We start from the raw sequence: 14,990 nt of genomic DNA on the forward strand, positions 1-14,990 counted from the left end.
AAACAGCAACCTGCAAAACCTTGCGGCCAAAGGAAGCATCCGCAGATGCAAACACATCCACTTTATAGAACTTTGTAAAGGTGCGCACAGACGACTAGGTAGTCGCCTTGCAAACCTGCATCACTGGCGCCTGATGGCAGAAGGCCCAGGAGGCACTAAGTGCCCTAGTAGAGTGCGCCATAACAGAGAAAGGAGGAACTGGACCCTTAATTGAATAGGCTTGAAACCCCATCTGATCCATCTGGAAATTTGCACAGCAGAAGCGGACAACCCCTTCCGAGGTCCGTCCGTGAGCACAAACAGTGAGTCTGACTTCCTAAAAGACTCCGTAGCTGCCAGGTACACCCTAATTGCCCGAACCACATCCAAGGAATGCAAAGCAATTTCCTTAGGATGTTTTATCCCGGGATACATCGAAGGCAACACAATGTCTTCATTCAAATGAAAATCAGAAACAACCTTTGGAAGGAACAAAAGACAGGGGCAAAGAACACCTTATCTCTGTGAACCACCAAGTAAAGTGAACGATAAGACAACGCCGCCAGCTCCGACACTCTGCGCACAGAAGTAACTGCCACCAAAAAGGCCACTTGCTGGGATAACGTAAGCAGGGGAACCTCCCTAAGATTTTCAAAAGGATTATGGAGGACTGAAAGCACCAACTTGAGGTCCCAAGGCAGCAATGGAGACTGCAATGGAGGAGCCAGGTGTCAAACTCCCTGGATAAAAAGTACGCACCAAGATAAGTGTGGTCAATGGTCATTGAAAGAAGACCGCCAAGGCTGAGACCTGGTCCTTATTAGTACTCAAGGCCAGGCGCTGCTCAACTCCCCGGTTGGAGGAAGGTCAAGATTTCAGCCACCGAAAAGGAGCGAGGATGAACTCCAAGAGACTCACACAACGTAATGTACGACTTCCATGTATGATGGTAGATCTTCCTAGAGGTAGATTTTATAGCTTTAAACAGTGTAGGAATCACTGAATCAGACAAACCTCTATCTTCCAGCATCTGGCTTTCAACCGCCAAGCCGTAAAGCAGGATGGAAGATTAGCCCTTGGGACAGCAGATCTTCCCTTAAAGAAAGTCTCCAAGAAACATCGGCGACAAGCTGTGCCAGATCGTCGTACCAAAACCGGCGAGACCATTCTGGAGCTACTAAGATTACTGGAGTCCCTTCTGCCTCGATCCTGCACAGAAGTCTTGGCAGAAGCTTGAGAGGGTGGGAAAAGGTCAAACTCACCCTACGGGGCCACCAGCGCGTCTGTGGCGTTCGCCAGAGGGTTTCTGAGACCGTGCCACAAACCTCTGCATCTTTCTGTTGAGACGAGAGGCCAACAGGTCCACCTCGGGAGTACACCACTGGAGGCATAGCTGATGAAACACCTCCGGATAAAGTGACCATTCCCCCTGGTCCAACGCCTGTCAACTGAGGTAATCCGTCTGCCAATTTTACACCCCGGAACATGTACAGCAGAGATGGCTGGAACAAAACGTTCTGCCTGCCTTAGAATGCCGGCTAGTTCCCGAGCCGCCAGGACACTTCTTGTGTCCCCTTGGTGATTGACATAGGCCACAGCCGTGGCATTGTCTGATTGAATTTGCACCAGACACCACTGAAGACGATCCGTCAAATGATCCAGATAAAGTCTGATTGTTCGGAGCTCCAGTACATTGATCGGCAGTCTGAACTCTTCCAGTTTTCAGACCTCCTAAACAGAATCTTTTCCCAAGGACGCCTGCCCACCCAGACAGGCTGGCATCCGTGGTGACCACCGTCCAATACAGGGGGAGAAAGGATTTGCCATGGCGAAGTGCTGGAGAACAAAACCACCAGATCAGGGACCCTCTCGTACCCTGGCTCAGCCGGATAAGCTTGTCTATAGACTGTGGATTCTTGTCCCATTTGACCAGAACCTCTCTTTGCAGAGATCTCCTGTGGAACTGTGCAAACTGAACCGCCTCGAAGGCAAACACCATCAGGCCAGCACCCGCATGCAAGTCCAAATAGATGACCGTCTGCTGGACAACAGAAGTTGAATTGCTTCCTGCAGTTTCTGGAGTTTGTCCAGAGGAAGGCACACTCTGGCTAAGGCCGAGTCCAGAGTCAGACCCAGATAGTCCAGATTTGTGGACGGAACCATAGCAGACTTCTGAAGGTTCAGAATCCAACCAAACTCCCACAGAGTTCGCAGAGTAATCTCCAAGTTGTCCACCAGAGCAGTCAGAGACTCCGCTCGCAGCAGAAGATTGTTCAGGTACCCAAGTACCGCGATCCCCCACTGATGCAACAATGCCAGCACTTTTGTGAAGACCAGAGGAGCAGAGGCGAGATCAAAGGGTAGCGCCACAAACTGATAGTGCTCCTCTCCTACGGCAAAGCCGAGGAAGCGTTGGTCACCAACACATATTGGAATGTGAAGGTAAGCATCCTTGATGTTGATAGAAGCAAGAAGATCCACCTAATGCAGGGATGCCACTACTGTGCGAATGGACTCCATTCAGAACTTCTGCACCTGCACAAAGCAGTTTAGCGCCTTGAGGTCCAGAATTGGACGCACCTTGTCCCCGTTCCTGGGGACTGTAAACAGGTTTGAATAAAAGCCCTAAAAACGTTCCGAAGTCGGAATTGGGACAATCACCCCTTGGCTTAGCAAGTCTTTGCACTGCCCCCGTAAGTGGTCTGGAGACAGGCGCAAGTTGGAGGGAAAAAACCTTTCCGGAGGGTAAGAACAAAAATGTATCTTGTAGCTGGACCGTATGACTTCATGGACCCACTTGTCCTGTATCAGGGAGGCCCACGGGTCCAGAAACCAGCGAAGACATCCCCCCACCCCACATACGGGTGAGGGTGCCCCCTCATGCTCAGGGAGGTCTGGAGAAGCCCGCTCTCAGCTTGCCAGACCAGGTTCGTTTGGATCCTCCAGATGAGGTCCTGGAGGGTTTTGATCCCTTGTCTTGAGACCCTGAGGGACGAAGGGGCTCCTTGCCCTTACTAGCCTGCGGAAGAAAGGTACTCTTCCCCCCGTGAGGCCCTTGATGTTATCCAGGGAAGCTCCAAACAGGCAATTCCCTAGAAAGGGGAGATCAGAGAAGGCCTCCACAGACCAGGATTTAAGCCAAATAAAAACGCCTAAGGACCACTGCTGAGAAAGACAGCCTCGAAATCAGAGGAGCTGCATCCAAAAGAGGCATCACAGACAAATTGCAGCCCCCGGACCAGCTGGTCTGCTAGCTCAACAAAGGCCAGGGGAAGCTGCTCCCCCTCCAGGTCCCAGCATAAAAGCTTGGCCCACTCATCAGAGTTTGCGACACCAGGGCAATAGTAAAAATCGGCCTAAGTGCTGAACCAGCCACAGTGTACATATGACAGGCCACAGCCTCCGCTTTTTTGTCAGCTGGGTCCTTAAAGGGTGGAGACTCCTCAACCAGAATCATGGCTGCTTTGTTTAACCCAGAAACCGGAGAGTCCACCACAGGTGGGACAGTCCACTTTTTAAGCAGGGAGTCCTCATAAGGGTATCACATAGCAGAACGCTTAGGGACCACAAGGGAACGTTTTGGACAGCCCCACTGTTTAGCGACAATTTTGTCAAAGTAAGCGGGAAAGGGGAACAGCCTTGCCGCTCTGGAGGGCTTGTAGATGCCAAAAGGAACCCACACCTCTGATGCGGCATTAGCCGCAGCCTCCATTTTTAAAGTCTCACGCACAGATACAATCAGCGCGGCTACAGGAGCAGAGGAATCATCCTCGCTATCAGAGATCAGGGTGTGTGGACAGACCCAACAGGGTGACTCGCGTCCACGGCGGTCAAATCAGATTCAGGATCTGATGAGAAAGATGAGGAAGGTGAAGGCGGGGGAGGCATTTTGCTAGTCCGTTTCCCCAGGACCAAATCCCCCTTGGACACCAAAGACTCTAGGAGCGCTGTCAGTGCAGTAAAGGGACTGTTGGGACCCGAGAGGGGATAAGGTGGGGAAATGTGCTCCAGGGACTCCAAGAGTAAAAAAGGGGGACCCACAAAAAAAAGGTGTAAAAACACTGCTAGGGACAACTCCACCAAACTGGCAGCACCACAGGCTGCTAGGCACAGAGCACCAACCGATCCTATAGCTGAGAGGGAGAGGACCCCACCAGAATAACCATCCACCAATCAGGCACCACAGCACCAGGCTATCTGGACACACATGAGGCGATCAGGAAGAGAAAGATCCAGGAGTCAGCACCAGGGGATAAGGAGATTGACCCACAGTCCAGCCCCCGTCCAGTGGGGCTATGTCGCGGCCGACCTAGTGCAGAGCTGAGGCCTGCGCGTGCTCGCTGGCCAGACTGGGGTGACCACTGGATTTTAACCACTTACCGACCGCTCACTGAGCTGGTACTGCGGCAAAGTGGCTCGTTTCCATCGAGCGACGTAGACCTACGTCGCTGGACTCCTCCCCTTGTGGGCGGCGCACGCACGCCGCCGGAGGCTCGCTACCGCTGTATTCAGTCACAGCGGGAGTCGGGCCAGGGGAGGAGCACCGCCGCTCTTCCCCGATCGTCGGGGAATCGAGTTTGGAGATCCGCCTGCTTGTGTAAACAAAGCGGGCGGATCTCCTAAGTGACAGACAGTGACAGATTGTAGGGTTCAGCATAGCTGAACCTGCGATCTGTCCCTGTGTCACTCAGTCACCTCCCCCCACACACGTTAGTAAGCACCAGGCATACATTAACCCCTCCCTCTCCAATAAAATTAACCCCTTCCCTGCCAGTGTCATTTTTACAGTAACAGTGCATATGTATAGCACTGATTACTGTAGTAATGTCACTGGTACCCCCAAAAGTGTCAAAAATGTCAGTCAAGGGTCCGATCTGTCCGCCACAATGTCGCAGTCCCGCAAAAAAAAAAAAAAAAAAAAAATCGCAGATCGCCGCCATTACTCGTTAAAAAAAAAAAAAAAAAACACCACCAAAAATGACAGAAATCTTTCCCTTAGTTCGTAAACGCAATAACTTTTGTGCAAACCAATCAAAATATGCTTATTGTGATTTTTTTTACCAAACATAGGTAGCAGAAAACAAATTGGCCAAAAATTAAAAAAAATTTTAATTTTTACATTTTTTTGGGGGGGAATTTCATATAAAAATATGTGAAAAAGTTATTTTTTTCAAAATTTACGCTCTTTTTTTGTTTATAGCGCAAAAAGTAAAAATCGCACAGGTGATCAAATACAACCAAAAGAAAGCTCTGTTTGTAGGGAAAAAAAGTACGTAAATTTTGTTTTGGTACGGCGTCGTAAGACCGCGCAATTGTCAGTTAAAGTCGCACAGTGACGAATCGCAAAAAGTGGCCTGGACGTAAGACAGCAAAATTCTCCGGTGGTAAAGTGGTTAAGAAATATCCAGCCTGTCGCTCAGTCCAGCAGTTGATTGTAGATTCTAACAGGAAAAAAGAAAAATATCCATTAAAAAGTGCCTATAGCTGAGAGTGGGAGTATACCCCCCTGGGACTGCCCAAAGGCGTAGTCAAGCTTTTTTTCTGCCTAATGTCCTACTCCTGTAGGGGGCAGTATAACCCAATGGTTAAGAAGATTAGGAGCTGTGTCTGTCAATGAACGATAGAGAAAAAAGTTTTGCTTATAGTTCTGTTTTAAAGCCATAGTTCCCCCCCCCCCCCCCCCAAAAAAAAAATGCCTATGCAGGTAAGGGGTGTCTGTAGATAAACACAAACTGTGCAGCTTTGACCAAAGTTGAAAAATGCCCTTGCTGTAGGTGTAAGCCATTTATTTATCTCCTAAAGCCTGGCCGAAAAACTCCCAGAGAAGGGATCATCCCGTCCTGCCTTGTTGTTGGGATGTTGCTAAGAGACTCCTACCTCTTACTATTCAACCCCAACATCACAAGGAAAAAAAGAAGTATGCCTACCAGTAAAAACTCAAGCTCCCTATACACGGGGTATACAGGACTTCTGGGATCTCCGGATTCCACCATGATATTCTGTAAGATGACAAAGAAAAGGAAGGAATGTTGGGAAATTGAAGAGAAAGCATGGTGTAACAATGGTGAGTACATATTTTGATCTATTACAACAATGTTTGCTTTAAATGTTTTTGTCGTCCGGTAGTTTTGTCAGGTACCCGCTACCACTTCAGCAGGAATCACCTAAACAATCGCCCCAGAATTTCTCTCCCCTGCCAGCAACCACACAGGATACATCACAGATTCCAGGAGGCTACGGGACCATTCATGCAGCGCAGCTTGCGCATGCACAGTGTGGAGCCGGCTATGAAGTTGCAGGGAGTCACAGCCGGCTTCCCACAGCAAACTTGCCAGCGCCGGTGACCCGAAGACCAGCAAAGAACCAGCCAAGGGAGGACAGCGCTAGATCCCTAGACAGGTAAGTGTCCTTTTACTAAAAGTCAGCAGTTACAGTATTTGTAGCTGCTGACTTAAATTTTTTTATGCAGACTGAAAAGCCAAGCACAATTTATCTGGTTTTTACATTTCTGCTTGCTTGTCCACCTTTAACTAATTTTATTAGAGATTTATAGAGTAACCACTAGAGGGAGCTGGTATATTTCAATCCTCTAACGGCAATGCCACTGTCGTGGGGAAAAAAATAGCAAATAAAGAAAAAATAATAAAGCGTATAAAATTGTGACTGAATGTTATAAAACATATTGTAATTGAATGTTATAAAACATTTTTTTTTTTTTTGTTAATTGAATTAATGTGGCTGGCGTTTGTGCATTGAAGTCAAAGGGACGCGATTTTGCATTGAAGTCAATAGGGGGGCGTTTTTGCATTGAAGTCAATGGGACGTGAATTTGCTTTGACGTTAACCACTTGCCAACCGCCGCTCGACTACCCTCACAGGCAAAGTGACGTAGGTCTACGTCGCTAGCCTGTGAGGCTTCTAGGGAGCGAGCGCCGCTGGAGGCGCGCTCCCACTCCCGCGTGGTCACGGACCCTCCCGCGCGTGTGCCCGGCGGACCCGATGTCCGCCGGGCACTCGCGATCGTCCGTTACACCGGAAGAAAGGCAGGCGGCTAATGTAAACAAAGCCTCCTGTCATTCTTCCCTGTGTAAGAATGGAGATCAGACGGTTCTACTATGTAGGACCGTTGATCTCTGTTCTTACACCAGTAGCCATGTCCAATTACAGTTAGAAGCACACCCCTAGGACACACTTAACCCCTCCCTCTCCAATACAGTTAACCCCTTCACTGCCAGTGTCATTTTTACAGTAACGGTGCATATGTATAGCACTGATTAATGCAGTAATGTCACTGGTAACCCCAAAAGTGTCAAAAATGTCAGTCAAGGATCCGATCTGTCCGATGCAATGTCGCAGTCCCGCAAAAAAAAAAAAAAAAAATCGCAGATCGCCGCCATTACTCGTTAAAAAAAAAAACACCAAAAATGACAAAAATCTTTCCCTTTGTTAGTAAACGCGATAACTTTTGCGCAAACCAATCAAAATACGCTTTTTGCGTTTTTTTTTTTACCAAACATATGTAGCATAAAACAAATTGGCTGAAAATGTTAAAAAATTTAGATTTTTACATTTTTTTTGGACAATTTCATATAAAAAAATGTGAAAAATATTGTTATTTTTGCAAAATTGACGCTCTTTTTTTGGTTACAGCGCATGATCAAAAAAATTGCACAGGTGATCAAATACCACCAAAAGAAAGCTCTGTTTGCGGGAAAAAAAGGACGTCAAATTCATTTAGGTACAGCGTCGCACGACCGCGCAATTGTCCGTTAAAGTCACGCAGTGCCAAATCACAAAATAGGCCCTGGTCAGGAAGGGGGTAAAATCTTCCGGGGCTTAAGTGGTTAAAAAGGGGCATTTCTGCATTGAAGTGAATAGGTGGCGTTTTTGCATTGAAGTCAGTGAGATGCGATTTTGAATTGAAGTTATTAGGGGGTAAATTTGCATTGAAGTCAATGGGAAGCAGCATTCCATTGTTGGCACCTTTTTTTTTTCTCTATTAGCAAAACACCAATAACCCAAATTTCGGATGATATATTGGTGCATCTGTAATGTTAGTAGAACACAATCCATCCAAACTCAAACTAAAATACCATATGATGTTTTGGGTTGATTTACCAAAACTGTAGAATGCTAAATCTGGTGCAATTCTGCATCGAAACCAATCAGTTTTCAGGTTTTTTTTTCTGCCAAGATATACTGTACTGTATGTAATAGGGTACCAGTATCCCGGGAACACCCAGGACATAGAGGAGAATCTCAACGCCCGTTGACCACTTAATTTAACAGGATGGTCAAAACAAGCAGATTTTAATATACTCCTCCAGCTCTGCTGGGACCCCACAGGAATGAATGTTGACTACTGGTCACTGGTGAATACAACACTTCATATAAATCATAAAAGAGGAGAGAATTTATTCTGTAAACTCTTTAACCACTTGCCGACCGCCTGCCGCAGATATACTGCAGCAGGCTGGCTTGGCTGTGGTGCTGGGGGGCAAGCGCGCGCCGCCCCCACTAGGTAGCTCGGTTGCTGATCCACCGGACCGGCGGCACAGATTGCCGCCGGGTACCTGCAATCGCTCCCTGCTGAGAGAGAACGACCGTCTGCTGTTGTAAACACAGCAGACCGTTGTTCTCTCTGAAATGATCACAGAGTGCCTGTGATCCTTCTATATAGGAACACAGGTCTCTATGATCATTCCACAAGTCCCTCCCCCATACAGTTAGAAAACACTCCCCTAGGCTCACACTTAACCCTTTGATCGCCCCTGGGTTAACCCCTTCCCTGCCAGTGTCATGAGTACAGTAACAGTGCATATTTTTAGCACTGATTACTGTAGTAATGTCACTGGTCCTCCCCAAAGTGTCAGTAAGGGGTCCGATCTGTTCGCCGCAATATTGCAGTCCCGCAAAAAAAAAAATCCCAGATCGCCGCCATTACTAGTAAAAAATAAATAAAACAAAAATAACATCCCGTAATTAGTAGATGCGATAACTTTTGCGCAAACCAATCAAAATACGCATTATTGCGATTTTTTTTTTTTACCAAAAATATGTAGCAGAATACAAATTGGCCTAGAAGGATGAAAAAAATTTGATTTTACATTTTCTTTGTTTGGGAATGTTATATAGCAGAATGTGAAAAATATATACAGTATATATATATTTTTTTTTTCAGAATTGTCACTCGTTTTTTTTTTTTTTGTTTATAGCGCAAATAAAAAAAATTCACACAGGTGATCGAATATCACCAAAAGAAAGCTCTGTTTGTGGGAAAAAAAGGATGTCAAATTAGTTTAGGTACAGCGTCGCACGACCGCGCAATTGTCCGTTAACCACTAAAGCCCCAGAGGATTTGGCTGCTAAAAGACCAGGGGGTATTTTGCGATTCGGCACTGCGTGACTTTAACGGAAAATTGCGCGGTCGTGCGACGCTGTACCTAAACCAATTTGGCGTCCTTTTTTTCCCACAAACAGAGCTTTCTTTTGGTGGTATTTGATCACCTGTGCGATTTTTTTGATCATGCGCTATAAACAAAAAAAGAGCGTAAATTTTGCAAAAATAACAATATTTTTCACATTTTTTATATGAAGTTCCCCAAAAAAAAAAGTAAAAATCAAAATTTTTTAACATTTTCGGCCAATTTGTTTTATGCTACATATGTTTGGTAAAAAAAAAAAATTGCAAAAAGCGTATTTTGATTGGTTTGCACAAAAGTTATCGCGTTTACTAACAAAGGGAAAGATTTTTGTCATTTTTGTTGTGTTTTTTTTTTTAACGCGTAATGGCGGCGATCTGCGATTTTTTTTGCGGTACTGCGACATTGGGGCGGACAGATCGGACCCTTGACTGACATTTTTGACACTTTTGGGGGTACCAGTGACATTTCTACAGTAATCAGTGCTATATATATGAACTGTTACTGTAAAATTACACTGGCAGTGAAGGGGTTAACTTTATTTGAGAGGGAGGGGCAGTGTGTGTCCCTAGGGATGTGATTCTAACTGTGATTGGCTGTGGCTTGAGCTGTAGGAACAGTGATCAACGGTCCTACATAGTAGAACCGTATGATCAGTGTTTCTACACAGGGGAGAATGACAGGCGGCTGTGTTTACACAGTCTGCCTGCCTTTCTCCCTCTCCCCCGACGATGGCAGAGTGACCGGCGGACATCGGGTCCGCCGGTCACACGCGCGGGGGGGGTCCGTGACCGCGCGGGAGCGCGGCGCGCGCTCGCTCCCCAGAGCCTCACAGGCTAGTGACGTACCGATATGTCACTCTGCCTGTGAGGGGCTGATCGCCGCAGTATATGTACTTGTGGCAGTCGGCAAGCGGTTAAAGTAACGCAGAGCCGAATCACAAAATATGGCCTGCTCATTAAGGGGGAAAATCCTTCTGGTCCAGAAGTGGTTAATAAAAGAACAATAAAATACAAATAAACTGCACTTCCACCCTCATGCGTTTCATTTGTATTTTATAGGTTTTTACAGAGAAGTATGGCCAAAGCTTTCTTGGCGGTCACAGGAGTACACTTACTTTCATTCTCTTTTGGCCCAGAGGCAGCCAATCATGGGCTGTTGACCACTATTATCTGATGGGTTAGAGAATGGGCAGGCTCTGGAAGGATCCTAACAATATTGTCAGGATCCACCCCACTGCCCGAAAGCTGGCTCTGCCTTTCAGTGCGCAGCTGAGAGCCAGACACAACCATCCCCTCCCCAGTGAGCGCTGCAGGAGCATAGCGGAGAACAAAGACTGACATTCACTGATCTCTACTCCAAGCAGACTGAGAACTGAGTGATAAGGGGGTCACGTGGTCGATCAGTTTTTGGTTTTAGAACCGGCGTGGGGAAGCTGGATCTCGAGGTTTGATTTTTTCATATTTCATACTTCTCTTTTTTAAAAGAGACTTGGCATATCCAACTAGTTATGTCTGAATATTGGTTTGCATTGCTACAGAGGAGCTGGGGAAACAAAGAGGATGAACTGAGTAGCCATTTGAGCAGAGCTTGACAAATTTGCTTTGAATCTAAAAAGTTAGTACCCCTTTTTTTTTTACCCACTTGCCACCCGCCATATAGCAAAATGACGGTGGCAAAGTGGTTGCACTATCCTGACTGGCCCGTCATATGACGTCCAGCAGGATAGACAACTCTGCGCGCGGCGATCGGTGGTGCGGTGTGTCACTCTGATCTCCCATACTGGCAAAGAACCTATGACATAGGCTCTTTACATGTGACCAGCTGTGTCCAATCACAGTTGGTCACATAGTAAATAGAAGTGCCGTTGATCGGCTTTCCTCAGCTCGCGCGAGGAGAGCCGATTGGCGGCTCTCCTGACGGGGGGTCTGTGCTGGTAATCAGAGCATTGATTACCAGTGCAGACCCTTGGGGGGGGGGGGGGTGCCCCTAGAGTCACCAGGGATTGCCCACCCACGGCCACCAGGGATGCCGACCCATGGCCATCAGGGATGCCCACCCATGCAACCAGGAATGCCAATCAGTGCTCAGGGAGCCTGCCAGTGCCCTCATCAGTGCTGCCCATCATTGCCATCAATGCCGCCCACCAGTGCCCATCACTGCCATCTATCAGTGCCGCCCATCATTGCCACCTATCAGTCCCCATCAGTGCCGCCTATCAGTGCCCACCAATGCTGCATATCAGTGCTACCTATCAGTGCCACATATCAGTGCCCCCTACCAGTGCCCATCAGTGCTAACCCATCAGTGCCTCCTCCTCAGTCGCTGTCAGTGTGGCTTCATCAGTGCAGGAAAAAACTTATTTATTTACAAAATTTTATAACATAAACAAACATTTTTTTTATTTTTTTCAAACTTTTTTGTCTTCTTTTATTTGTTTACCAAAAATGTATTTGTTTAGAAAAAAAAAGAAAAACTTGCAGTGATCAAATACCACCAAAAGAAAGCTCTACGGGTCCCTCTCAAAAAATTAGCATATTGTGATAAAGTTCATTATTTTCTGTAATGTACTGATAAACATTAGACTTTCATATATTTTACATTCATTACACACAGCTGAAGTAGTGCAAGCCTTTTATTGTTTTAATATTGATGATTTTGGCATACAGCTCATGAAAAAACAAAATTCCTATCTCAAAAAATTAGCATATCATGAAAAGGTTCTCTAAACGAGCGATTAACCTAATCATCTGAATCAACTAATTAACTCTAAACACCTGCAAAAGATTCCTGAGGCTTTTAAAAACTCCCAGCCTGGTTCATTACTCAAAACCGCAATCATGGGTAAGACTGCCGACCTGACTGCTGTCCAGAAGGCCATCATTGACACCCTCAAGCAAGAGAGTAAGACACAGAAAGAAATTTCTGAACGAATAGGCTGTTCCCAGAGTGCTGTATCAAGGCACCTCAGTGGGAAGTCTGTGGGAAGGAAAAAGTGTGGCAGAAAACGCTGCAAAACGAGAAGAGGTGACCGGACCCTGAGGAAGATTGTGGAGAAGGACCGATTCCAGACCTTGGGGGACCTGCGGAAGCAGTGGACTGATGCCCCATACACACGTGCAGATTATCTGCAGACTTTTGTCTGCAGACTTACCAAAACCATATAATATAAAGGTCAAACCTAAACACTTTCAATTTGTATGCAATCCGGCAGGCCCTTGCACTACATAGGAAAGGTAAGTCTGCAGACAAAAGTCTGCAGATAATCTGCAGGTGTGTATGGGGCATGAGTCTGGAGTAGAAACATCTAGAGCAACCGTGTAAAGGCGTGTGCAGGAAATGGGCTACAGGTGCCGCATTCCCCAGGTCAAGCCACTTTTGAACCAGAAACCGCGGCAGAAGCGCCTGACCTGGACTACAGAGAAGCAGCACTGGACTGTTGCTCAGTGGTCCAAAGTACTTTTTTCGGATGAAAGCAAATTTTGCATGTCATTCGGAAACCAAGGTGCCAGAGTCTGGAGGAAGACTGGGGAGAGGGAAATGCCAAAATGCCTGAAGTCCAGTGTCAAGTACCCACAGTCAGTGATGGTCTGGGGTGCCATGTCAGCTGCTGGTGTTTGTCCACTGTGTTTTATCAAGGGCAGGGTCAATGCAGCTAGCTATCAGGAGATTTTGGAGCACTTCATGCTTCCATCTGCTGAAAAGCTTTATGGAGATGAAGATTTCATTTTTCAGCATGACCTGGCACCTGCTCACAGTGCCAAAACCACTGGTAAATGGTTTACTGACCATGGTATTACTGTGCTCAATTGGCCTGCCAACTCTCCTGACCTGAACCCCATAGAGAATCTGTGGGATGTTGTGAAGAGAAAGTTGAGAGACGCAAGACCCAACACTCTGGATGAGCTCAAGGCCGCTATCAAAGCATCCTGGGCCTCCATAACACCTCAGCAGTGCCACAGGCTGATTGCCTCCATGCCACGCCGCATTGAAGCAGTAATTTCTGCAAAAGGATTCCCGACCAAGTATTGAGTGCATAACTGAACATAATTATTTGAAGGTTGACTTTTTTTTTGTATTAAAAACACTTTTTTTTTATTGGTCGGATGAAATATGCTAATTTTTTGAGATAGGAATTTTGGTTTTTCATGAGCTGTATGCCAAAATCATCAATATTAAAACAATTAAAGGCTTGCACTACTTCAGTTGTGTGTAATGAATCTAAAATATATGAAAGTCTAATGTTTATCAGTACATTACAGAAAATAATGAACTTTATCACAATATGCTAATTTTTTGAGAGGGACCTGTATTTGTGGGGAAAAAAATGACAAATTTGGTTTAGGTACAGTGTTGCATGACCGCGCAATTGCTGTCCTTTAAATTGCAGCGCTAAAATCTGAAAATTGGCCTGGGCAGGAAGGGGGTGAAAGTGCCCGGTATTGAAGTGGTTAAACTAACAAATCTTATGGGTGGAACATGTAACATCGCATGCAAAGGTGATCCTATCCTTTTAACAACCAGCGAATTGTTTTTTTTTGCACACATTTCAAAAATCATTTTAGGCCTGAAGATTATATAAAACCCCAAACATTATATATTTTCTGAAAGCAGACACCCTAGAAAATAATTCAGTGGTAGTTCCAATTTTTTATGTCACACAATATTACCGTAAAGGGTAAATGTAAAAAACACATTAAAGTTAACTTTAGGGGACACAAAAATGCAATAAATTACCCAATTTTTTTTGGTAAAGTAGATTGCAGTTAAAAAGATACCCAACGTGTCAAGCCTTAAAGAGAAGTTCCACCCAAAAGTGGAACTTCCATTCATTTGATTCTCCCCCCCCTTCCGGTGCCACATTTGGCCCCTTTCAGGGGGGAATGGGTACCTGTTTTTGACAGGTACCCTTTCTCACTTCCGGGAGATGGCGCCATCCCTCGGAAGTTTGGCCCCCTCCTCCTTCCCCCGCCGATGAGCCAATCCGAATGCGCAGTAGGGACCCGCCCGTGAAGCTGCAAGGCTTCACTGCCGGGTTCGCTTACCGGCAATGGCGGCGGAAGCACCCGACAGCAACACCGGCTGCGGTGCCGACATCACTGGACTCCAGGACAGGTAAGTGTCCTAATATTAAAAGTCAGCAGCTACAGTGTGTGTGGAGGGGGGGGGGGGGGCGGAACGCCGCTTTAAATTTGCGTATGCCTGTGAAATGGCAACCAACTTCAGTACTTTTATATATTTTATATTTTTCATAGATGACAGTTTAAAAGCCCCCTATAAGGTCATCAGTTTAGCGTGCTATAATTATTGCTCTCATTCCAGCTTGTATCGCTTGTATGTATCGTAATTCACGTTTTCAGGCGTGGGCACCCTGAGGCGTGCGTTTATGTTTGTTCTTGCATATATGTGGGGATGGGGGAGGAAGGGATTTTAAGTGCTGGGGTGTAACTTTTTTACACCTTAAAAACATTTTTTTAGTTAACTTTTCTTTTTCCATCACATAGGGGACAAAAAGTCCCCTATATGATGATTTTTTTTTTTTGGTGTGTGATGGGTTCTCTTTAGGGCACTTTCACACGGGCGTTCCGC

The 14,990-nt window shown here is 46.1% G+C and overlaps 1 protein-coding gene across 2 annotated transcripts in view; it reads right to left on the minus strand.

Annotated features, from left to right (window-relative positions):
* ZWILCH (zwilch kinetochore protein) overlaps positions 1-14,990 on the minus strand; it is a 164,008-nt gene that overhangs the window by 100,031 nt on the left and 48,987 nt on the right. For both annotated transcript variants that reach the window (XM_082253012.1, XM_082253013.1), the window contains one exon: positions 5,907-5,978. In XM_082253012.1, the coding sequence (XP_082109138.1) occupies positions 5,907-5,978 (72 nt within the window). The remainder of the gene's footprint in view (positions 1-5,906; positions 5,979-14,990) is intronic.

The sequence above is a fragment of the Pelophylax lessonae genome (genome assembly GCF_965119305.1).
Source record: "Pelophylax lessonae genome assembly, chromosome: 4".
Lineage (NCBI taxonomy): Eukaryota > Metazoa > Chordata > Amphibia > Anura > Ranidae > Pelophylax > Pelophylax lessonae.